General features: G+C 50.2%; 1 protein-coding gene across 4 annotated transcripts in view; it reads left to right on the forward strand.

The window, feature by feature from the left end:
- The window catches only part of LOC144592184 (teneurin-3-like), a 2,027,615-nt gene that overhangs the window by 1,777,984 nt on the left and 223,540 nt on the right, over positions 1 to 26,091 (forward strand). For all 4 annotated transcript variants that reach the window (XM_078396656.1, XM_078396657.1, XM_078396658.1 and 1 more), the window contains one exon: positions 5,060 to 5,297. In XM_078396656.1, coding sequence (XP_078252782.1) covers positions 5,060 to 5,297 — 238 coding nt within the window. The remainder of the gene's footprint in view (positions 1 to 5,059; positions 5,298 to 26,091) is intronic.

Raw genomic sequence — 26,091 nt, forward strand, 5'->3', positions numbered from 1 at the left:
ATAAGAGTTTCTGTAGACTCTCCCACTAGTGGGAACATCCTCTCCACATCCACTCTATCCAGGCCGCTCACTGTTCGGTAAGTTTCACTGAGGTCCCCCCTCATCCTTCAAAACTCCAGCGAGTACAGGCCCAGTGCCCACAAACGCTCATCGTAGGTTACCCCACTCACATGCAAGCAAATGGGGCTGTTATTCTCCACTATTTCCTGCCCGGCTCCAAGCCTTGCGAAGACGGACACAAAATATTTATGAAATGTCTCTGTCATTTCATTTATTCTCCAATAAAATCCATTCGTTCTCAGTCACCGAGGAATCATGTTAGCATTTCCTCCTTAGGTTTTCCTTTTCAAATATCATTTATGGTCTGATTTTACAGTCCTCTCTGGATTACTGTCATATTCCTCTTTCAATTTTACTGTTAATGCCTTGAGCCTTCTTTGCAGAAATCTGAAGTGTTCCTGTCCTTTAGCTTACTCATCTTTCTGGCGACATTGTTGGTCTTTGCCCTTTGATGTGGTTTAGCGTAGTTTTGAGATCCAGCACAGAAACAGGACCTTTGGCCCACTGCGTCCGCGCCGACCAGCGATCCCCACACACTCGCACTATCCTACACAGTTTATAGAAGCCAATTAAACCTACAAACCTGCACGTCTTAGGAGTGTGGGAGGCAACCGGAGCACCCGGAGAAAACCCACGCAGGTCATGGGGAGAACGTACAAACTCCGCACAGACAGCGCCTGCAGTCAGGATGGAACCCGGGTCTCTGGCGCTGTATTCGCTGTGAGGCAGCAATTCTACCGCTGCGCCACCGTGCCAATGTTCCAAACCCGAGACTGGCTGGATATTAACTTGCCGTGCTGATGGTGGAGTTCTGAATGCAACACACATGTTTGTGCGGCACGGTGGCGCAGCGGTAGTTGCCGCCTCACAGCGAATGCAGCGCCGGAGACCCGGGTTCCATCCCGACTACGGGCGCCGTCTGTACGGAGTTTGTACGTTCTCCCCGTGACCTGCGTGGGTTTTCTCCGAGATCTTCGGTTTCCTCCCACACTCCAAAGACGTGCAAGTTTGTAGGTTAATTGGCTCGGTATAAATGCAAAAAATGTCCCCAGTGTGTGTAGGATAGTGTTAGTGTGCGGGGATTGCTGGTCGGCGCGGACCCGGTGGGCCGAAAGGGCCTGTTTCCGCGCTGTATCTCTAAAACTAAATTAAACTAAACACAATCTTAACTTGGCAACGGAGAGCTGCGAGCCAACTATTTCGGGAAGGGATGCCAAATTGTCCAGAGACGTACCAGGCCCCTAATTGAGATGGTAATGTCCTGTCAGAGCCTTGTATAGAAAGTGCTCCCCAACCGCAGTCTCCACTGGCAGCTGGCCGTGTGTTACTGACAGCTGAGCTGCTTGTATTACAGAGTGCTGGAGTAACTCAGCGGGTCAGGCAGCATCTCTGGAGAACATGGATAGGTGACGTTTCACAGAGTGCTGGAGTAACTCAGCGGGTCAGGCAGCATCTCAGGGGAGAAGGAATAGGTGACATTTCGGGGCGAGACCCTTCTTCAGACTGATGTCGGGGAGGGGGGAGGGGGGTATCTCACCCCAGCTTGGCTCTGCTGCAGAGGGGGAGCGGTGGGCAGCCTAAGCACTGCACGTGGGCAGACTCTAGATCCCACACTCAGCGGTGGGCAGCGCTGCCCGTGTCAGACTCTGTCTGCTGTGCTGTAATCTGCACCATGGGAAGCACACAACACCTGCCCGAGAGAGAGAGAGAGAGAGAGAGAGTGAGAGTGAGAGTGTGTGTGTGTGTGTGTGTGTGTGTGTGTGTGTGTGTGTGTGTGTGTGTGTGTGTGTGTGTGTGTGTGTGTGTGTGTGTGTGTGTGTGTGTGTGTGTGTGTGTGTGTGTGTGCGCGTGTGTCTGACTGTGCGTGTGCGCTTGCGTGTGCGTGTGTGCGCATCTACGTGTGTGTGTGTGTGTGTGTACGAGCATCTACTTGTATCTGTGTGTGAATGTGAGTGTGTGGGTGTTTATGGTACAATTTTGCTCCTGTGTCTTATCATCCAAGTCTGATCCGATATCTTATGGTCTAATTCTCCAATGGTGGAATGATATAATTGTGATCCTAGGTCTGATGAGTATAAGAAAATAACTGCAGATGCTGGTACAAATCGAAGGTATTTATTCACAAAATGCTGGAGTAACTCAGCAGGTCAGGCAGCATCTCAGGAGAGAAGGAATGGGTGACGTTTCGGATCGAGACCCTTCTTCAGACTGATGTCAGGGGGTCGGGGGGGGGGGGCGGTGCTAGGTCTAATGATGTTATGTTCTAATTCTGCTCCATTGCCTCCTGGTTTTATGGTATAATCCTGGTCCTATATCTTATGTTATAATTCTGATCCTAAGTGTAATGGTGGTACGGTCTAATTCTGCTCCTGGGTGTACAGAGGTTGGGAGGTCATGTTGCAGTTATATAAGACGTTGGTGAGGCCGCATTTAGAGTATCGTGTTCAGTTCTGCGAACCATGTTACAGGAAAGACGTGGTTAACTTGGAAAGGATGCAGAGAAGATTTACGAGGATGTTGCCAGGACTGGAGGGTTTGAGCGATAGGGAGAAATTGAGTAGGCTGGGACTCTATTCCCTGGAGTGCAGGAGGATGAGGGGTGATTTTATAGACGTGTATAAAAGCATAAGAGGTATAGATTGGGTGGATGTACAATCTATTGCCCAGAGTGGGGGAATTGAGAACCAGGCGACATAGGTTTAATGGGATAAAATTATAAAGGGACTGGACAAACTAGATGCAGGAAAAATGTTCCCAATGTTGGGCGAGTCCAGAACCAGGGGCCACACAGTCTAAGAATAAAGGGGAGGCCATTTAAAACTGAGGTGAGAAAAAACTTTTTCACCCAGAGATTTGTGGAATTCTCTGCCACAGAGGGCAGTGGAGGCCAATTCACTGGATTAATTTAAGAGAGAGTTAGATAAAGCTCTCGGGGCTAGCGGAATCAAGGGATATGGGGAGAAGGCAGGCACGGGTTACTGATTGTGGGAGGTCAGCCATGATCACAATGAATGGCGGTGCTGGCTTGAAGGGCCGAATGGCCTCCTCCTGCACCTATTTCCTATTCTATAAGGTGAAAGGGGGGAAGATTTTATAAGAAACTGAGGGATAATTTTTCACATAACGGACGGTGGGTGTATGGAACGAGCTGCCGGAGGAGGTATCTGAGACAGGCACGCTAACAGCATTTAAAAGACACGGGTACATGGATCGGACAGGTTTGGAGGGATATGGGCCAAAAGCAGGCAGGTGGAACTAGTGTGGATGGGGCATGTTGGTCGTTGTGGGCAAGTTGGGCTGAAGGGCCTGTTTCCATGCTGTATCGCTCTCTATGTCTCATGATCTTCTGGTCTGATCGGCTAATTGTGCTCCAAAGGTGTTATGGTCTAATCTTGTTCCTATGTTTTATAGTCCAACTCTGCTCCTGTATCCTATGGTCTAATGGTACAATTTTTGCTCCTGTGTCTTTTGGTAAAATTCTGTTCCTCTGTCCACGGTCTTACGGTCTAATTCCGATTCCAGGTCGAAAGGTCTAATTTGGCTCCTTTGTCTTCTGGTCAAGTCAAGTTCTACTCCTGTATCTCACAGTCTGATCCTTGTCCAATGGTCTAATGGTATAATATTACTCCCCTGTCTTACAGGGCCCTCCAGAATGTTTGGGACAAAGACCCATCATTTATTAATTTGCCTCTGTACTCCGCAATTTGAGATTTGAAATAGAAAAAAAATCACATGTGGTTAAAGTGCACATTGTCAGATTTTAATAAAGGCCATTTTTATACATTTTGGTTTCACCATGTAGAAATTACAGCTGTGTTTATTCATAGTCCCCCCATTTCAGGGTGCCATAGTGTTTGGGACACATGGCTTCACAGGTGTTTGTAATTGCTCAGGTGTGTTTAGTTGCCTCCTTCATGCAGGTATAAGAGAGCTCTCAGCACCAAGTCATGACATGACATGCTGTGTCCCAAACATTACGGTAAACTTGTGAACTCCAAATAGGGTTGCCAACTGTCCCATATTAGCCAGGACATCCCGTATTTTGGGCTAAATTGGTTTGTCCCGTACGGGACCGCCCTTGTCCCGTATTAGGCCCGGGGGACGCTGTAGGCCCGGACGCTATAGGCGTAGACACGATAGGCCCGGACAGTGTAGGCCCGGACAGTGTAGGCCCGGACAGTGTAGGCCCGGACAGTGTAGGCCCGGACAGTGTAGGCCCGGACAGTGTAGGCCCGGACACTGTAGGCCCGGGGGCCGCTGTAGGCCGCGGACAGTGTCGGCTAACGGAGTGTGTTCGGGGAGCGGGGCCGAGTGTGTTCGTCTAATGGAGGTTGCGTAGACATTAGACAATAGGTGCAGGAGGAGGCCATTCGGCCATTCGAGCCAGCACCGCCATTCAATGTGATCATGGCTGATCATTCTCAATCAGTACCCCGTTCCTGCCTTCTCCCCATACCCCCTGACTCCGCTGTCCTTAAGAGCTCTATCTAGCTCTCTCTTGAATGCATTCAGAGAATTGGCCTCCACTGCCTTCTGTGGCAGAGAATTCCACAGATTCACAACTCTCTGACTGAAAAAGTCTTTCCTCATCTCCGTTCTAAATGACCTACCCCTTATTCTTAAACTGTGGCCCCTTGTTCTGGACTCCCCCAACATTGGGAACATGTTTCCTGCCTCAAACGTGTCCAACCCCTTAATAATCTTATACGTTTCGATAAGATCTCCTCTCATCCTTCTAAATTCCAGTGTATACTAGCAAGTTAGCAACCTGCCTCCCGGTCCGGGCGGCCGCCATTGGTGGAGCGGGAGCTCGTGGCCGCTGGCTGGGTGAGGTCACGCGGGGGGCGGTGACGTCACCTTGTCCCGTGTTTGGGAGTGGGGAAGTTGGCAACCCCTAGCTCCAAGGTCTAGCGTCGTTATGGTGTATTCCTTCTCGTGTGGTGTGACGTTGTAACTGCGCTCCTATGTCTCACGTCCCCTGTGGTCTTCTCCCTCGCAGAGCAACCGGCCAACCACCAGAGCCAGGCCTCGCTGCAGCCTCTGCCTCCGGCGCACAAGCCTCACCTGGGCCAGCAGCCGCCGGCCGTCACATCGCTCAGCCGCAACTCGGTCAGCCACCGTCGGACGCAGAGCCCGGCCCCCGCGGCCGCGCCACCCAGCGAGCTGCCCACCACGCCGGAGTCTGTCCAGCTGCAGGACAGCTGGGTGCTTGGCAGCAATGTGCCGCTGGAGACCAGGTAGGACACGGGCACCCACACGGACACGGACACGGAACACGGACACGGTCAGGGGAGGGAGGGGGGGTGGGGGAGCACCCACACCGACATGGACACGGTCAGGGGAGGGAGGGGCCCAGAGGGGCGGGGAGTCCGGGAAACGTATGCACTATGTGGTCTCCTGCTTGCTTTGAGAACATCATACCAAAATAGTGAAAGGCCTGGACACAGTGGATGTGGAGAGGATGTTTCCATTGGTGGGAGAGTCTAGGACCAGAGGGCACAGCCTCAGAATTGAAGGACGTTCCTTTAGGAAGGAGATGAGGAGGAATTTATTCAGTCGAAGGGCGGTGAATCTGTGGAATTCATTGCCACAGACGGCTGTGGAGGCCATGTCAGTGGATATTTTTAAGGCAGAGATAGATTATTGATTAGTGCGGGTGTCAGGGGTTACGGGGAGGAGGCAGGAGAATGGGGTTGAGAGGGAGAGATAGATCAGCCATGATTGAATGGCGTAGTAGACTTGATGGGCCGAATGGCCTAATTCTGTTCCTGTCACTTATGACCTTGTTCGGTTTGGTTAGTTTTAGTTGATTGTCACGGGTGCCGAGGTACAGTGAAAAGCTTTTGTTGCTCGCTAACCAGCCAGGGGAAAATTCAACACATGGCTCCATGTTCCCCAGAGATCCTGCCCGAACCGATGACCTGCTCCGGCACTTTGTCTTCCGCGGGGTGCCGTCACGCTTCTAGAACTTTCTTGCGGGACGGGAGCGGGGAGAAGGAGGAATTGCCAGGGTGGGACTAAGTCTTTGATTGGGCGGTGTGAAGTGGAGATGGTTAATGATGGGGAGTCTGGTCTTGTAGTCGTGAATGGAACCTCTGGTGACATAATTATGCCAAGCTTGAAAGGGTTCAGAAAAGAATCTCGAGGATGTTGCCAGGACTAGAGGGTGTGAGCTACAGGGAGAGGTTGAGTAGGCTGGGTCTCTATTCCATGGAGCGCGGGAGGATGAGGGGAGATCTTATAGAGGTGTACAAAATCATGAGAGGAATAGATCGGGCAGATGCACAGAGTCTCTTGCCCAGAGTAGGGGAATCGAGGACCAGAGGACATAGGTTCAAGGTGAAGGGGAAAAGATTTAATAGGAATCCAAGGGGCGACTTTTCCACACAGAGGGTGGTGGGTGTATGGAACGAGCTGCCAGAGGAGGTAGCTGAGGCTGGGACTATCCCAACGTTTAAGAAGCAGTTGGACAGGTACATGGATAGGACAGGTTTGGAGGGTTATAGACCAAGCGCAGGCAGGTGGGACTAGGGTAGCTGGGACATTGTTGGCCGGTATGGGCGAGTTGGGCCGAAGGGCCTGTTTCCACACTGTATCACTCTATGACTCTAAATGAAGCTCTACCAGCTGTGCCACCCTTCCAATTTAATTAATTCAACATTCCTTCTTTGAGTTTGAGTTCAGTTTATTGTCACGTGTACCGAGGTACAGTAAAAAGCTTTTGTTGCGTGCTAACCAGTCAGCGGAAAGACTGGATTACAATCGAGCCGTCCACAGTGTACAGATACATGATAAGGGAATAACGTTTAGTGCAAGGTAAAGCCAGCAAAGTCCGATCAAGTATAGTACGAGGGTCACCAATGAGGTAGATAGTAGTTCAGCACTGCTCTCTGGTTGTGGTAGGATGGTTCAATTGCCTGATAACAGCCAGGAAGAAACTGTCCCTGAATCTGGAGGTGTGCGATTTCACACTTCTGTACCTCTTGCCCGATGGGAGAGGGGAGAAGAGGGAGTGGCCGGGGTGAGACTGGTCCTTGATTATGCTGCTGGCCTTGCCGAGGCAGCATGAGGTGTAGATGGAGTCGGTGGAAGGGAGGTTGGTTTGTGTGATGGTCTGGGCTGCGTCCACAACTCTCTGCAATTTCAACAAGAGCATAAATTAATCATTGCCATCCATTTTATCTTGGTTTATTAATGTTGTGTTTTGGCAAAAGTGAAGGCCTGATGAATCTCATTGAAGGGGGCATGTCTGAGAAATGGCACAAAGATGAATTTTGCCAAAGACTTTAGAATAAGTGAGTGGAGTTGCAGAGACATGCATTGTTGTTGTGAGTTTAGTTTAGTTTAGAGATACAGCGCGGAAACAGGCCCTTCGGCCCACCGGGTCCGCGCCGACCAGCGATCCCCGCACATTAACACTATGCTACACACACATTTATACCAAAGGCAATTCACCTACAAACCCGCACGTCTTTGGATTGTGGGAGGAAACCGAAGATCTTGAGGGAAACGCAGGCGGGTCACGGGGAGAACGTACAAACTCCGTGCAGACAGCGCCCGTAGTTAGGGTTGCAAACTTTCTCACTCCCAAATACGGGACAAGGTGACGTCACCGCCCCGCACCCCACGTGACCTTACCCAGCCAGCGGCCACGTGCTCCCGCTCCGCCAATGACGCAACTTCCATTTCACAATGCCTGGGCCACCGGGCCTACACTGTCTGGACCTACAGCAACCAGGCCTACAGCGTCCGGGCCTACAGAGTCCGGGCCTACAGAGTCCGGGCCTACAGAGTCCGGGCCTACAGAGTCCGGGCCTACAGCGTCCGGGTATACAGCGTCCGGGCCTACAGCGTCCGGGCCTACAGCGTCCGGGCCTACAGAGTCCGGGCCTACAGCGTCCGGGCCTACAGCGTCCGGGCCTACAGCGTCCGGGCCTACAGCGTCCGGGCCTACAGCACCCCCTGGGCCTAATATGGGACAAAGGCGGTCCCGTACGGGACAAACCAATTTGGCTCAAAATACGGGATGTCCCGGCTAATACGGGACAGTCAAGTCAAGTCAAGTTTATTTGTCTCATACACATACAAGATGTGCAGTGAAATGAAAGTTCACCCACATTCCAGCAATAAGTGCAATAAAAATAAGCAATTTCACACACAATCACAACCCAACACAAAAAAAAACTAAAAGAAAAATCAATCACAGTGAGTCTCCTCCAGTCACCTCCTCACTGTGATGTCTTTTCCCTTCCCCTGCCGTCTTCTGGCAACCCTACCGGTAGTCGGGATGGAACCCGGGTCTCTGGCGCTGTGAGGCAGCGACTCTATCCCTGGGCCACTGTTCTGACCTTTTTAAATGAAATTGTTAGTTCAATCACAGCTCCTGGGACCAGATTCTGCATCATCCCTGATAGATTTACCAGAATGATGTCTGGATTAGGGGATGTTAGCTACAGCAAGCGGCCAGATTGTGTTCTCTGCAACGCCAGGCACAACAATCAAAATCGCTCCAACCTCTCCCTGTAGCTAATACCCTCTAATCCAGGCAGCGTTCTGGTGAACCTCCTCTGCACCCTCTCCAAAGCCTCCACATCCTTCCTGTAATGTGGGCGACCAGAACTGCATGCACTACTCCAAATGCCGCCTGACCAAGATCCTATAAACCTGCACCACATCTTACTGACTCCTAGAATCAATGCCCTGACCAATGAAGTCAAGCAAACCAGAGAGGCATTGAGTCAATCAGTGTGGAAGCAGGCCCTTCGGCCCTACTTGCCATGCCGACCAACATGACCCATCTACGCCAGTCCTGCCTGCCTGCGTTTGAACAAATATCCCTCCAAACCTGTCCTATCCATGTAACTGTCCAACTGTTTCTTAAACGTAGGGATAGGTTCTTAAATGTTGGGTCTGCGCCGACCAGCGATCCCCACACACTAACACTATCCTACACACACTAGGGACAATTTTTACATTTATACCAAGCCAATTAACCTACAAACCTGCACATCTTTGGAGTGTGGGAGAAAACCCACGCAGGTCACAGGGAGAACGTACAAACTCCGTACAGACGGCGCCCGTTGTCGGGATGGAACCCGGGTCTCCGGCGCTGCATTTGCTGTAAGGCGGCAACTCTACCGTTGCGCCACCGTGAGTGTGAGTGTTGGGGGACTCATTGAAACTTACCAATTAGTGAAAGGCCCGGATAGAGTGGATGTGGAGAGGATGTTTCCACTAGTGGGAGAGTCTAGGACCAGAGGGCACAGCCTCAGAATTAAAGGACGTTCTTTTAGGAAGGAGATGAGGATGAATTTCTTTAGTCAGAGGGTGGTGAATCTGTGGAATTCATTGCCACAGACGGCTGTGGAGGCCAAGTCAGGGGATATTCTTAAGGCACAGATGGATAGATTCTTGATTACTACGGGTGTTAGGGGTTATAGACAATAGGTGCAGGAGGAGGCCATTCGGCCCTTCGAGCCAACACCGCCATTCAATGTGATCATGGCTGATCATTCTCAATCAGTACCCCGTTCCTGCCTTCTCCCCATACCTCCTGACTCCGCTATCCTTAAGAGCTCTATCTAGCTCTCTCTTGAATGCATTCCGAGAATCGGCCTCCACTGCCTTCTGAGGCAGAGAATTCCACAGACTGAAAAAGTTTTTCCTCATCTCTGTTCTAAATGGCCTACCCCTTATTCTTAAACTGTGGCCCCTGGTTCTGGACTCCCCCCAACATTGGAGCGAAGGGGTGAAGGCAGGAGAATGGGGTTAAGAGGGAGAGATAGATCAGCCATGATTGAATGGCGGAGTAGACTTGATGTGGCTGAATGGCCTAATTCCACCCCTGTCACTTATGACCTTACAAGTCCACACCGACCAGCGATCCCCGCACACACTGACACCATCCTACACACACTAGGGACAATTTTACATTTTTATACCAAGCCAATTTAGCTGTAAACCTGTACATCCTTGGAGTGTGGGATGAAACCCGAAGATAAACTAGAATGTATCCTTCCCACGTCGTGTGAATAAAACTCAAACCAGTATGTCCTGATTACGCTCACTGTGAAGAGACGAAAGGGAAATGAAGGTAATCCTTCTCAATAAACAGCTTGCATTTTTCTCCACTCCTCAGTCATCTCCCATGCGTTTAAACAGAGCCTCGGTTCACACAGGATTTCATCAACTTCAACTTTGATCAACTTGACAGATAGTTGATCGGACGTTACAGGGGAAATTATTCAACCACAATTAGTTTGTAGTGTTTTTTGACAAGATGCGACTGATGTTTTCGAACACTCACTTATACATGCACTAGTTTACGGTATATTAATATTAAGGCAGACAGCACACAAGGGCTCGTGCGATTCACCTACTGATTTGGAGCCACCGAGGCAGAGAGTGGGACGAGGGGCTTGTTTCCATGCTTTGCCTCGAAACTAAAGCGCAGAATGGGCGGTCACGGTGGCGCAGCGGAAGAGTTGCTGCCTCACAGCGCCGGAGACCCGGGTTCCATCCCGACTACGGGTGCTGTCTGTACGGAGTTTGTACGTTCTCCCCGTGACCTGCGTGGGTTTTCTCCCAGATCTTCGGTTTCCTCCCGCACTCCAAAGACGTGCAGATTTGTAGGTTAATTGGCTGTGTAAAATGTAAAAATTGTCCCTAGTGGGTGTAGGATAGAGTAAGTGTGCGGGGATCGCTGGTCGGCGTGGACCCGGCGGGCCGAAGGGCCTGTTTTCACGCTGTATCTCTAAACTCAACTGAACTAAAACGAAACAAAAAAGAGGCCATTTGGCCCATTGAGACTGTACTGGGTCGTTATACATAAATCCCATCAGCCTCTTTCATCTGCTCTGACCTACAGTCATGGAGTCAAAGAGTAATACAGCGTGGAAACAGGCACTTTGGCCCAACTTGCCCACAACGGCCAACATGTCCCATCTAGACTAGTCCCACCTGCCTGCGCTTGGTCCATATACCTCCAAACCTGTCCTTTCCATGTACCTGTCTAGACGTTTCTTAAACTTTGAGATAGTCCCAGCCTCAACTACCTCCTCTGGCAGCTCGTTCCATACACCCACCACCCTTTGTGTGAAAAAGTTACCTCTCAGGTTCCTATCAAATCTTCTCACCGTGACCTGCGTGGGTTTTCTCCGGGTGCTCCAGTTTGGTGTCAGAATTCGGATGTTTGGTGTCAGAATTGGTGACTCTCTTTTAGAAAGGAGGAGAGGAGGAACTTCTGTAACCAGAGGGTGGTGAATCTGTGGAACTCATTGCCACAGAGGGCTGTGGAGGCCGTCAGTGGATATTTTTAAGGCAGAGATAGACAAATTCTTGATTAGAACGGGTGTCAAGGGTTATGTAGAGAAGGTACATGGGATTAGGAGGCAATGATCAGCCATGATTGAATGGCAGAGTAGACCTGATGGGTCGAATGGCCTAATTCTACTATCACTTGTGGATAGGGTTGCCAACTGTCCCATATTAGCCGGGACATCTCGTATTTAGGGTGCAATTGATTTGTCCCGTATGGGACTGCCCTTGTCTTGTATTAGGCCTGGGAGGCGCTGTAGGCCCGGACGCTGTAGGCCCGGACGCTGTAGGCCCGGACTCTGTAGGCCCGGACGCTGTAGGCCCGGACGCTGTAGGCCCGGACGCTGTAGGCCCGGACGCTGTAGGCCCGGACGCTGTAGGCCCGGACGCTGTAGGCCCGGACGCTGTAGGCCCGGACGCTGTAGGCCGGGACGCTGTAGGCCGGGACGCTGTAGGCCGGGACGCTGTAGGCCCGGACGCTGTAGGCCCGGACGCTGTAGGCCCGGACGCTGTAGGCCCGGACAGTGTAGTAGGAAAAAAACTGCAGATACTGGTTAAAATCTGTTGTCTACCTTCCGGACAGTGTAGGTTCAGACAGTGTAGGCCCAGAGGCCCGGGCGCCGCCTAACAGATTCAATCATGGCTGATCCCTGCCTCCTAATCCCATGTGCCTTCTCCACATAACCCTTGACACCCGTTCTAATGAAGAATTTGTCTATCTCTGCCTTAAAAATATCCACTGATTTGGTCTCCACAACCTGCCTCCTGGCCCGGGCGGCCACCATTGGTGGAGCGGGAGCACGTGGCCGCCGGTTGGGTGAGGTCACGTGGGGCGCGGGGCGGTGACGTCACCTTGTTCCGTATTTGGGAGTGAGGAAGTTGGCAAACCTGCAAGTCAGGGGTTGTGGGGAGAAGGCAAGAAAATGTGATTAGGAGGCAGAGATCAGCCATGATTGAATGGCGGAGTAGACGCGATGGGCCGAATGGCCTAATTCTACTCCTATAACCTGTGGGTAGGGTTGCCAACTGTCCCGTATTAGCGGGGACATCCCGTATTTCGGGCAAAATTGATTTGGGAGCGCCCTTGTCCCGTATTAGGCCCGGGCGGCATTGGATAAACATTGCAGTTACAGCAGGCAGTGAAGAAAGCTAACGGCATGTTAGCCTTCATAACGAGACGATTTCAGTATAGGAGTAAAGAGGTTCTTCTGCAGTTGTATAGGGCCCTGGTAAGACCACATCTGGAGTATTGTGTGCAGTTTTGGTCTCCTAATTTGAGGAAGGACATCCTTGTAATTGAGGCAGTGCAGTGTAGGTTCATGAGATTGATCCCTGGGATGGCGGGACTGTCGTATGAGGAAAGATTGAAAAGACTGGGCTTGTATTCACTGGAGTTTAAAAGGTTGAGAGGGGATCTTATAGAAACATATAAAATTATAAAAGGACTGGACAGGCTAGATGCAGGAAAATTGTTCCCAATGTTGGGGGAGTCCAGAACCAGGGGCCACAGTCTTAGAATAAAGGGGAAGCCATTTAAAACTGAGGTGAGAAGGAACTTTTTCATCCAGAGAGTTGTGAATCTGTGGAATTCTCTGCCACAGAGGGCAGTGGAGGCCAATTCACTGGATGAATTTAAGAGAGAGTTAGAGAGAGCTCTAGGGGCTAGTGGAATCAAGGGATATGGGGAGAAGGCAGGCACGGGTTACTGATTGTGGACGATCAGCCATGATTACAATGAATGGCGGTGCTGGCTCGAAGGGCCGAATGCACCTATTTCCAATGTTTCTATGTTAATGTGGCCCGGGTGTTGGAAGTGCAGTTAATGGAAGTCAAAGGAAAGACTTTGTGTTTGTGAACTGAACTTCACCCTGACACCGACCGCTCAGGGCAGGAATCAAGTGCAAGGGGACAAATGGGTTTAATCACCTGACGCGCCAATGAACTGGAGAACAATCCACACTTAGAAGCTCTTCCCAGCCGTTTAATAATACAACAGCTCGTTCAGCACGGGCTCGTCGTCCTTCTGACAAAGTTCACGATCCCTTTCTGCGCTTAAAATATGAATTATAATCAAACGAGAACTGCCAAGCAGTCACAAAGCGCCTGGAACGCGCTGCCAGGGATTGGTGGTGGAGGCAGATACGATAGAGGCGTTTAACAGGCTTTTAGGCAGGCACACGGATATGCAGGGGTATGGATGGCTGGACATGCACGTCTTTGGAGTGACTGGGGGGAAACTGGAGCCATAAGGTCATAAGGGATAGCAGCAGAACTCGGCCTTTCGGCCCATCAAGTCTACTCCGCCATTCAATCATGGCTAGGGTTGCCAACTGTCCCGTATTAGCTGGGACATCCCGTATTTTGAGCTAAATTTGTTCGTCGCGTACTTATCATATATATACAGCGCGGAAACAGGCCTTTTCGGCCCACCAAGTCCGCGCCGCCCAGCAATCCCCATACATTAACACTATCCTACACCCACTAGGGACAATTTTTTTACATTTACCCAGCCAATTAACCTACATACCTGTACGTCTTTGGAATGTGGGAGGAAACGGAAGATCTCGGAGAAAACCCACGCAGGTCACGGGGAGAACGTACAAACTCCTTACAGTGCAGCACCCGTAGTCAGGATCGAACCTGAGTCTCCGGCGCTGCATTCGCTGTAAAGCAGCAACTCTACCGCTGCGCTACCGTGCTGCCCTTTACACCAGCAGAGAACTTTTTGTTGTTGTTTTTTTATGTGTACATATGCGTATATATATATATATACACACATACATATACATTAGGGGTTGCCAACTGTCTCACTCCCAAATAAGGGACAAAAGGTGACGTCACCGCCCCGCGCCCCACGTGACCTCACCCAGCCAGCGGCCACGTGTTCCCGATCCACCAACGGCGGCCGCCAGGGCCGGGAGGCGGGTTGCTAGGCAACCTCCGTCAGGCGGCGCCCGGGCCTACACTGTCCGGAGCTAAAATGTCGGAAAACTAGAGTGTCGGGACCAAAACGGTCGGGCCTACAGCGTCGGGGTCCACAGTGTCGGGGCCTACAGCGTCTGCCCTTGTCCCGTATTAGGCCCAGGGGGCGCTGTAGGCCCGGACACTCTAGGCCCGGGGGACGCTGTAGGCCCGGACATTGTAGGCCCGGACTCTGTTGGCCCGGACGCTGTAGGCCCGGACGCTGTAGGCCCGGACGCTGTAGGCCCGGACGCTGTAGGCCCCGACACTGTGGACCCCGACGCTGTAGGCCCGACCGTTTTGGTCCCGACACTCTAGTTTTCCGACATTTTAGCTCCGGACAGTGTAGGCCCGGGCGCCGCCTGACGGAGGTTGCCTAGCAACCCGCCTCCTGGCCCGGGCGGCCGCCGTTGGTGGATCGGGAGCACGTGGCCGCTGGCTGGGAGGTGATGTCACCTTTTGTCCCTTATTTGGGAATGAGACAGTTGGCAACCCCTAATGTATATGTATGTGTGAGTGTATATATATATATATATACGTATATGTACACATAAAAAAACAACAACAAAAAGTTCTCTGCTGGTGTAAAGTTCCACACATCATCAGCAGCAAGGTCTGAGGAAAGATTTAATTCAACATTAATCAGTATGTGGAGCCAGCCCTACCCTGTTTAAATGGATGCATCAAGCAAAACAATGAAGCACAGTGTTTGTACATGAATTGCAGCAGATGGATTTAATTGTGGGGAAGTGTGAGGCACTTTGTTTTTCTTCCTGAAAGAACTGAAACCAGAACTGAGGGTATTTTTATTGGTACAAAAGCAAAGGGCTGTTGTGGAGCAGCAGGATTAGGGGCTTAACTCTGTAAGTGACTGAAATCCGCAAGGGCTTAAGTCCGGCCTAGACCATCACGCAAGCCAACCTTCCTTCCACTGTGTGCAGGAAGGAACTGCAGATGTTGGATTACATCGAAGAAAGACACAAAAAGCTGGAGTAACTCAGCGGGTTTTTCTAATTTAGTTTTAGTTTTAGTTCAGGCAACGTCTCTGGAGAAAAAAGAAAAGGTGATGTTTCAGGTTAGGGCGGTCACGGTGGCGCAGCGATAGAATTGCCGCCTTACAGCGAATGCAGCGCCGGAGACCCAGGTTCCATCCCGACTACGGGCGCTGTCTGTACGGAGTTTGTACGTTCTCCCCCTGACCTGCGTGGGTTTCCTCCAGGATCTTCGGTTTCCTCCCACACTCCAAAGATGTGCAGGTTTGTAGGTTAATTGGCTGGGTAAATGTAAAAATTGTCCCTAGTAGGTGTAGGATAGTGTTAATGTGCGGGGATCGCTGGTCGGCGCGGACCCGGTGGGCCGAAGGGGCCTGTTTCCGCGCTGTATCTCTAAAACTAAAAACTAAAGGTCGAGACCCTTCTTCAGACTCTGTTCCCAGACCAAGGTTCCCTTCCATTAACTCCATCTACACCTCACGCTGCCTCGGCAAGGCCAGCAGCCCAGACCATCACACAAATCAACCTCCCTTCCATCGACTCCATCTACACCTCACGCTGCCTCGGCAAGGCCAGCAGCATAATCAAGGACCAGTCTCACCCCGGCCACTCCCTCTTCTCCCCTCTCCCATCGGGCAAGAGGTACAGAAGTGTGAAAACGCACACCTCCAGATTCAGGGACAGTTTCTTCCCGGCTGTTATCAGGTAACTGAACCATCCTACCACAACCAGAGAGCAGTGCTGAACTACTATCTACATCATTGGTGACCCTCGGACTATCCTTGATCGGACTTTGCTGGCTTTACCTTGCACTAAACGTTATTCCCTTTATCATGTATCTGTACACTGTAATTGGATCGATTGTAATCATGTATGGTCTTTCCGCTGACTGGTTAGCACGCAACACAAAAGCTTTTCACTGTACCTCGGTACACGTGACAATAAACTAAACTGAAGTGTGTCCCGCCTCATTTTATAGGTAGTCTCCTCTAATCCAGGCAGCAGTCTGATAAACCTCTCCTAGTTCAGTTCTGGTGCCAGTTTAGCTATTAGATTTAGATTTAGATTTAGAGATACAGCGCGGAAACAGGCCCTTCGGCCCACCAGGTCCGCGCCGCCCAGCGATCCCCGCACATTAACATTATCCTACACACACTAGCGACAATTTTTTTTAACATTTACCCAGTCAATTAACCTACATACCTGTACGTCTTTGGAGTGTGGGAGGAAACCGAAGATCTCGGAGAAAACCCACGCAGGTCACGGGGAGAACGTACAAACTCCGTACAGACGGCGCCCGTAGTCAGGATCCCATCAGTTTCTAGTGTGCTAATAGATCTATTGTAGGGTGCTTTGTAATACTCTTTATGAAAGTCCACATTAATGGGCGACTGTGAGATGCAAATGGATTGATTTCACAGACAATTAAAAGGTTCATTTTTCATGAATATAAAATCTATGAGTATTGACTTTATTTTTCAAGAAAGAACAAATTTACTCTGTTCATAACTTGTCCAATAAAGTCTATATGAACTTATAGCACCTCTAATAGAGAATTAGATTAATCATGGTCTAGCTAGCTCAATAAATCATAAGTCTATACGCAGTCTATATCAGTCCGTTTAGATGTAGGTCAATTGTGATAAATTAATTGAAAAACTACTGGATTAAAACTAATCTTCCATGATACTAAATTGAAAGAGACTAGAATGTCTTCATTTTATCCAGTTTTTAGTTTAGTTTTACCGTAGTTTAGAGACACAGTGCGGAAACAGGCCCTTCGAGTCTGCGCCGACCAGCGATCCACGCACATGAATACTACCCTACGCACACTAGGGACTGTTTTTACATTAAAACCAAGCCAATGAACCTACATACCTGCACGTCTTTGGAGTGTGGGGGGAAACGGAGGATCTCGGAGAAAACCCACGCAGGTCACGGGGAGAACGTACAAACTCCGTACGGACAGCGCCCGTAGTTGGGATGGAACCCGGTCCCTGTAAGGCAGCAACTCTACTGCTGCGCCACCGTGCCGCACTTTTTGTTATTGTCGTTCAAATTCAAACTGATTTCTCAATCTTGACTCAACTTGCCCGTTCACCAAAGATAAACCACAGAGTGTTGGAGTGACTGAGCGGGTCAGGCAGCACCTATGGAGAGAAAGGATGGGTGACATTTTGAGTTGGGTCTGAAGAAGGTTCCCGACCTGGAACGTCACCTATCCATGTTCTCCACAGATGCTGCCTGACCCGCTGAGTTACTCCAGCACTCTGTGAAACGTCACCTATCCATGTTCTCCAGAGATGCTGCCTGACCCACTGAGTTACTCCAGCACTCTGTGAAACGTCACCTGACCATGTTCTCCACAGATGCTGCCTGACCCACTGAGTTACTCCAGCACTCTGTGAAACGTCACCTGACCATGTTCTCCAGAGATGCTGCCTGACCCGCTGAGTTACTCCAGCACTCTGTGAAACATCACCTGACCATGTTCTCCACAGATGCTGCCTGACCCGCTGAGTTACTCCAGCACTCTGTGTCTATATTTGGTATAAATCTGTAGCTCCTTGTTTCTACCCATTCACCCCAGATTGTACTGTGTATATACTGGCCTTATCTATCCTCCGAAGATAGACATAAAATGCTGGAGTAACTCAGTGAGACAGGCAGCATCTGTAGAGAGAAGGAATGGGTGACGTTTCGGGTCGAGATCTTTCTCCACTATCCTCCCATGGACTCGTATTGAAGGGCAGCATGTAATACCACTCAAAATGTCATTGTGACACATCGGTAGCTACATAGAGAACTGAACCATCCTTTCACCAACTGGAGAGTGGTCCAGACCTACCATCCACCTCATTGGCAACCCTTGGACTATCTTGAATGGGACTTTACGGGACTTTACCTTGCACTAAACGTGATTCCCTTTATCCTGAATCTGTGCACAGTGGACGGCTCAATTGCCACCCACTGACTGGATGGCACGCAACTAGGTGGCACGCAACTAGGTGGCGCAACGGTAGAGTTGCTGCCTTACAGCACTTGCAGCGCCGGAGACCCACGTTCGATCCCGACTACGGGCGCCGTCTGTACGGAGTTTATACGTTCTCCCCGTGACCTGCGTGGGTTTTCTCCGAGACCTTTGGTTTCCTCCCACACTCCAAAGACGTGCGGGTTTGTAGGTAAATTGGCTTGGTAAATGTGAAAATTGTCTCTCGTGTGTGTAGGATAGTGTTGACGTGCGGGGATCGCTGGTCGGCGCGGACCCGGTGGGCCGAAAGGGCCTGTTTCCGCGCTGTATCTCTAAACTAAACTAAATAGCTTTTTACTGTACCTTGTTACACGTGGCAATAAACTGCATGAAACTAAACTAAATTTCAAAGCCATTTGGACAGGTACATGGATAGGACAGGTTTAGAGGGATATGGGCCAATTGCAGGCAGGTGGGACTGGTGTGGATGGGGCATGCTGGTCGGTGTGGGCAAGTTGGGCCGAAGGGCCTGTTTCCATGCTGTATCACTGTGTGACTTTGTCTCCTGCTCTCCAGATCATTAGTGGGCCAGATGGGGTTTAGCAACAGTCCGATGGATCCATGGTTACTATCACTTGTGCAAGCTGTTGTTTTACTTGAATTCCTCGGCTACTTCAGTAGCATTTGGAATCATATTTCTGGATCAGTAGTTTACTTTAGTTTAGAGATACAGTGCGGAAGCAGGCACTTCGGCCCACCGGGTCCGCGCCGACCAGCGATCCCCGCACACTAACACCATCCTACACACACTAGGGACAATTTTTTTTTTACACACATTTACCAAGCCAATTAACCTACAAACCTGTACGTCTTTAGAGTGTGGGAGGAAACCGAAGATCTCAGAGAAAAACCCACGCAGGTCACGGGGAGAACGTACAAACTCCGTACAGACAGCGCCCGTAGTCGGGATGGAACCCGGGTCTCCGGCGCTGCATTCGCTGTAAGGCGGCAACTCTACCGCCGCGCCACCGTGACCGCCCACGGTGGTAGACATGGCGATAGATACCAAACGCTGGAGTAACTCAGCGGGTCAGAAAAGGAATAGGTGACGTTTCAGGTCGAGACCCTTCCTCAGACCCGATAATCAGGGGAAAGAGAGAGGAGAGATATAGAACAAATGAATTAAAGAGATGCAAAAAAAGTAACGATGATAAAGGAAACGGGCCGTTGTTAGCTGTGGGCGAGGTGAAAAGGAGTTACAGACAATGAGACTCAACAAGACAGCTTTGAAACTGGTACTACGACTGGGGTGGGAGAGGGACGGAGAGAGAGGGGTACTTGGAGTTAGAGAAATCAATATTCTTTCCGAAGGTAGACACAAAATGCTGGAGTAACTCAGCGGGTCAGGCAGCATCTCTGGGGAACATGGATAGGTGACGTTTCACAGAGTGCTGGAGTAACTCAGCGGGTCAGGCAGCATCTCTGGAGAGAAGGAATGGGTGACGTTTCTGGTCGAGACCCTTCTTCAGAGGGAGAGTCAGGGGAGGGGGCATGGATGTGGGCAGACACAAAATGCTGGAGTAACTCAGCGGGTCAGGCAGCATCTCTGGAGAGAAGGGATCAGGTCTCGACCCGAAACGTCACCCATTCCTTCTCTCCAGAGATGCTGCCTGTCCAAATGAAATAAATCTGTATGAGTAATCAGATCGGGTTGGGGGCTCATGATTTAATCACTCTGCTTCCACTCCCATGCGTTTTCATTACCTCACTGTTGGCACTCTTCAGAAACCCGGTCATAAGCTCACAAAATGGCAGGAGCAGAATTAGGCCATTCGGCCCATCAGGTCTACCCCGCCATTCAATCGTGGCTGATCTATCTCTCCTTCACAACCCCATTCTCCTGCCTTCTCCCCATAACCTCTGACACCTGTAACTAATCAAGAATCTGCCAATCTCTGACTTAAAAATATCCAACGACTTGTGGCCTCCACAGCTGTGGCAACAAATTCCACAGATTCACCACCCTCTGACTAAATAAATATTTCCTCATCTCCTTTCCGATGGTACGTCCTTTCATTCTGAGCCGATGGCCTCTGGTCCTAGACTCTCTATTGAACACTCTACCAATGTTCATTGGTACCATTCAGACTTCTAGTCGAGGACCAGCGGGCACAGGCTAAAGAATAAAAGGACGTACCTTTAGAAAAGAGATGAGGAGGAATTTCTTCAGTCAGAGGGTGGTGAATCTGTGGAATTCTTTGCCACAGACGGCTGTGGAGGCCACAAGTCAGTGGATATTGTTAAGGCAGAGATAGATAGATTCTTGATCGGTGCGGGTGTCAGGGGTTGTGGGGAGAAGGCAGGAGAATGGGGTTAGGAGGGAGAGATAGATCAGCCACGATTGAATGGTGGAGTAGACTTATGAATTTGTGAACTTTAGACTTTAGAGATCGTGTGGAAACAGGCCCTTCGGCCCAACGACACGCCCTTCGGCCCACCGACAGGCCCTTTGGCCCACCGACAGGCCCTTCGGCCCAACGACAGGCCCTTCGGCCCACCGACAGGCCCTTCGGCCCAACGACAGGCCCTTCGGCCCACCGACAGGCCCTTCGGCCCACCGACAGGCCCTTCGGCCCAACGACAGGCCCTTCGGCCCACCAACAGGCCCACTTGACGACCAGCGATCACCCCATACACCAGCACTATCCTGCACACGAGGCACAATTTCCAATTTTACAGGAGCCAATTAACCTACAAGCCTGCAAATCCTTGGAGTGTGGGAGGAACCCGGAGCACCCGGAGGATTAGTGCGGGTGTCAGGGGTTACGGGGAGAATGCAGGAGAATGGGGTTGAGAGGGAAAGATAGATCAGTCATGATTGAATGGCGGAGTAGACTCAATAGGCCAAATGGCCTGATTCCGCTCCTGTAACCTACAAACTTATGATCTTCCAAAGCCCACGCAGGTCACGGGGAGAATATACAAACTCCGTACAGACAGCGCCCGCAGTCAGGATGGAACCCGGGTCTCTGGCGCTGTGAGGCAGCAACTCTACCGCTGCGCCACCGTGACGCCCCAAACTTATTATGTGCGCAGAGCCATTGCGGGCTGAAGGGCCTGTTCTTGTGTTGTACTGTTATATGCTTTGACTTCACGTTAGATATAATTGGTTGTCTCCTTCAAAGAGCAAGCATTGAAACCATATGGACTGCCTCTGTCTGCAATCACAGAAACATAGAAAATAGGTGCAGGAGGAGGCCATTTGGCCCTTCGAGCCAGCACCGCCACTCATTGTGATCATGGCTGATCATCCATAATCAGTAACCCGTGCCTGCCTTCTCCCCATATCCCTTGATTCCGCTAGCCCCTAGAGCTCTATCTAACTCTCTTTTGAATTGGCCTCCACTGCCCTCTGTGGCAGAGAATTCCACAAGCTCACAACTCTCTGGGTGGAAAAGTTTTTTCTCACCTCAGTTTTAAACGGCCTCCCCTTTATTCTTAGACTGTGTGGCCCCCTGGTTCTGGACTCCCCCAACATTGGGAACATTTTTCCTGCATCTAGCTTGTCCAGTCCTTTTATGATTTTATACGTATCTACTTACGAATTTCATCACATGTCATCTCGTACTGTATCGTGAAAAAAGCTCCCCTTCGAGTTCCGTTCAGTTCAGTTAAGATTAGTTTACTGTCACGTGTACTGAGGTAGAGTGAAAAACCTTTGTTGCGAATAGACAAGACGTGATTACAATCGAGCCATTCACAGTGTACAGATACATGATAAGGGAGTAACGTTTAGTGCGAGGTAAAGCCAGCAAAGTCCGATCAAAGAAGAAATGTTGCTGTCGGAGTAGAGATTTAAGAGTGGGGAGTGATTGTAATATGTGACTAGCAGGGAAATAGTCACCTGGGTTGGGGGCCATCTTCCCTTGATCTCACCACTTCAAAGACGCACAGGTTTGTCAGCAAATTGGCTTGGTATAAATGTCAATTGGCCCTGGTGTGTAGGATAGTGTTAGTGCGCGGGGATCGCTGGTCGACGCGGACCCGGTGGGTGGAAGGGACTGTTTCCGCGCTGTATCTCTAAAACTATATCAATGATTCGGATGAGAACCTACATGGCACGATTAACAAGTTTACGGACGAAACAAAAATGGGTGGTTTTGCAGATAGTGAAAATGGCTGTGAACGATCGCAGCAGGATCTGGATCGATTGGCCAGGTGGGCGGAGGAATGGTTGATGGAGTTTAACACGGAGAAATGTGAGGTGTTGCATTTTGGGACGTCTCACATGGGCAGGACCCACATAGTGAATGGTGGGGCTCTGGGGAGTGTTGTAGAGCAGAGGGATCTAGGAGTGCAGGTGCATGGTTCCATGAAAGTCGAGTCACAGGTAGATAGGGAGGTCAAAAGGCCTTTTGGTACATTGGCCTTCATCAGTCAGAGTATTGAGTACAGAAATTGGGAGGTCATGTTGCAGTTGTATAAGACATTGGTGAGGCCGCATTTAGAGTATTGTGTTTAGTTCTGGGCACCACGTTATAGGAAAGATGTTGACAAGCTGGAAAGGGTGCAGAGAAGATTGACGAGGATGTTGCCAGGATTAGAGGGTGTGAGCTACAGGGAGAGGTTGAGCAGGCTGGGTCTCTATTCCATGGAGCGCAGGAGGATGAGGGGTGATCTTATAGAGGCGTACAAAATCATGAGAGGAATAGGTCGGGTAGATGCACAGAGTCTCTTGCCCAGAGTAGGGGAATCTAGGACCAGATGACATAGGTTCAAGGTGAAGGGGAAAAGATTAAACAGGAATCCGAGGGGTAACTTTTTCACACAGAGGGTGGTGGGTGTATGGAACGAGCTGCCAGAGGAGGTAGTTGAGGCCGGGACTATCCCAACATTTAAGAAACAGTTAGACAGGTACATGGATAGGACGGGTTTGGAGGGATATGGGCAAAAAAACGCAGGTAGCTGGGACATATAGTATAAGAAAATAACTGCAGATGCTGGTACAAACCGAAGGTATTTATTCACAAAATGCTGGAGTAACTCAGCAGGTCAGGCAGCATCTTGGGAGAGAAGAAATGGGTGACGTTTCGGGTCGAGTCCCTTCTTCAGACATTGAAGATTGAAGCTGGGACATTGTTGGCCGGTGTGGGCCAAAGTTGGCCTGAAGGGCCTGTTGCCTCACTGTGTCACTCTGTGACTCTATGACTCTGTCTAACTAAACTAAATTGAAGTTTTTTGCTAAAAAGAATTCCAGGCATGCGAGCTACTTAAAAGCAACAGTGAAAAATAAGTACCCACATTTGCACTGAAATATGGGATGTCAGGACAGACAGACATTTATGGTCCAATCCTAATGGCGCATGTATACAGCTGCTAATCAGCACCTGATTATTCCTTTACAACTCCAGTGACTACTCTTCAAAAATATTTCATTAGCTCTAAAGTGCTTTTGAACGACTTGACATCATGAGATGCATTCATTTCCCCCCCGATAGATTTAATTTCTGACACATTACTCGCACTCCTTAACAACGTACATTTAAAATGAGAGTGTAGACTTTTATTAAGAAAATTCCTCCATAAAATGTTTCGGGGCAAGTCATTCATTTGTCACTGGCTACATTAGTACCAGAGTCTTTGACAACAACCGGAATGAACTGTTTGCCTGAGAATTAGTTTCATTACATCCTATAACTATCATCTTATGACATCTTCATTACATTTTATGTTCTTTAGATTCGGGATCAGTTCCTGTGGATTGGAGGGTAGCTAATGTTGTCCCACTTTTTTAGAAAGGAGGGAGAGAGAAGAGTGGTGGGGAAGATGCTGGAGTCAATTATAAAAGACGAAATTGCGGAGCATTTGGATAGCAGTAACAGGATCGTTCCGAGTCAGCATGGATTTACGAAGGGGAAATCATGCTTGACTAATCTTCTGGCATTTTTTGAGGATGTAACTAGGAAAATTGACAGGGGAGAGCCGGTGGATGTGGTGTACCTTGACTTTCAGAAAGCCTTCGACAAGGTCCCACATAGGAGATTAGTGGGCAAAATTAGAGCACATGGTATTGGGGGGAGGGTACTGACATGGATGGAAAATTGGTTGGCAGACAGAAAGCAAAGAGTGGGGATAAATGGGTCCCTTTCAGAATGGCAGGCAGTGACTAGTGGGGTACCGCAAGGCTCGGTGCTGGGACGGCAGCTATGGAATGTTGGAAGCAGGAAACATGTTCCCAATGTTGGGGGAGTCCAGAACAAGGGGCCACAGTTTAAGAATAAGGGGTAGGCCATTTAGAACTGAGATGAGGAAAAACTTTTTCAGTCAGAGAGTTGTAAATCTGTGGAATTCTCTGCTTCAGAAGGCAGTGGATGCCAATTCTCTGAATGCATTCAAGAGAGAGCTAGATAGAGCTCTTAAGGATAGCGGAGTCAGGGGGTATGGGGAGAAGGCAGGAATGGGGTACTGATTGAGAATGATCAGCCATGATCACATTGAATGGCGGTACTGGCTCGAAGGGCCGAATGGCCTACTCCTGCACATATTGCCTATTGTCTATTGTAACCCTTGACACCCGCACTAATCAAGAATCTGTCAATTTCTGCCTTAAAAATATAATGAATTCCACAGATTCACCACCCTCTGGCTAAAGTAATTCCTCCTCATGTCTTTTCTAAAAGTATGTCCTCTGGTCCTGGACTCTCCCACTAGTGGAAAGATCCCATACTTCCACTCCATCCAGGCTTTTCACTATTCCTATTAAATCTTTCCCCTCTCACCTTAAACCTGTGCCAGCTGTATCTTGATTCCCCAACTCTGGGCAAAAGTCATCCACCCTATCTACTTCCCTCGTGGTCTTATATGCCTGTGTGAGGTCATCCCTCACCCACCAGCGCTCCAAGAAATAGAGTCCAAGCTAGGGGTTGCCAACTATCTCACCTCCAAATAAGGGACAAGGTCACGTCACCGCCCCGTGCCCCACGTGAGCTCACCCAGCCAGCGGCCAAGTGCTCCTGATCCACCAATGGCGGCCGCCCGGGCCGGGAGGCGGGTTGCTACGCAGCCTCCGTTAGGCGACGCCCGGGCCTCCAGACCTGGACTGTCCAGACCTACAGTGTCGGGGCCTACACTGTCCGGGCCTACAGTGTCCGGGCATACAGTGTCCGGGCCTACACTGTCCGGGCCTACAGTGTCCGGGGCCTACACTGTCCGGGCCTACAGTGTCCGGACCTACACTGTCCGGGCCTATAGTGTCCGGACCTACACTGTCCGCGCCTACAGTGTCCGTGCCTACAGTGTCCGGGCCTACAGTGTCCGGGCCTACAGTGTCCGGGCCTAGTGTCCAGGCCTACAGCTTCCAGGCCTACAGTGCCCCCCGGGGCCAGCAGCGTCCAGGCCTACAGCGTCCGGGTCTATAGTGGCCCCCCGGGCCTAATAGGTACAAGGGCGGTCCCGTAAGGGACAAACCAATTTAGCCCAAAATACGGGATGTCCCGGCTAATACGGGACAGTTGGCAACCCTCGTCCTAGCTTAGCCAAACTCTTCCATCAGCTTAGGCCCACGAGCCCTGGCAACAGAGATTATTTGTGTGTCTGAAGAATTGGCAGATGATGTCCACTGTGTATTTGCATTCAGTTACAAAAACTCATAAAAACAGTTCCAAACTTGAGTGATGCTGATGAGAGTGCAAGGAACGCAAGCACTGGGGATCTGACTTTGATGAGTGAACTCATCCAGCTTGACTCATCAGTGAATAGACAAGATGTGTAGGTTTAAAATAGAGGTGGACA

Source organism: Rhinoraja longicauda, chromosome 3, assembly GCF_053455715.1.
Source record: "Rhinoraja longicauda isolate Sanriku21f chromosome 3, sRhiLon1.1, whole genome shotgun sequence".
Taxonomy (NCBI): Eukaryota; Metazoa; Chordata; class Chondrichthyes; order Rajiformes; family Arhynchobatidae; genus Rhinoraja; species Rhinoraja longicauda.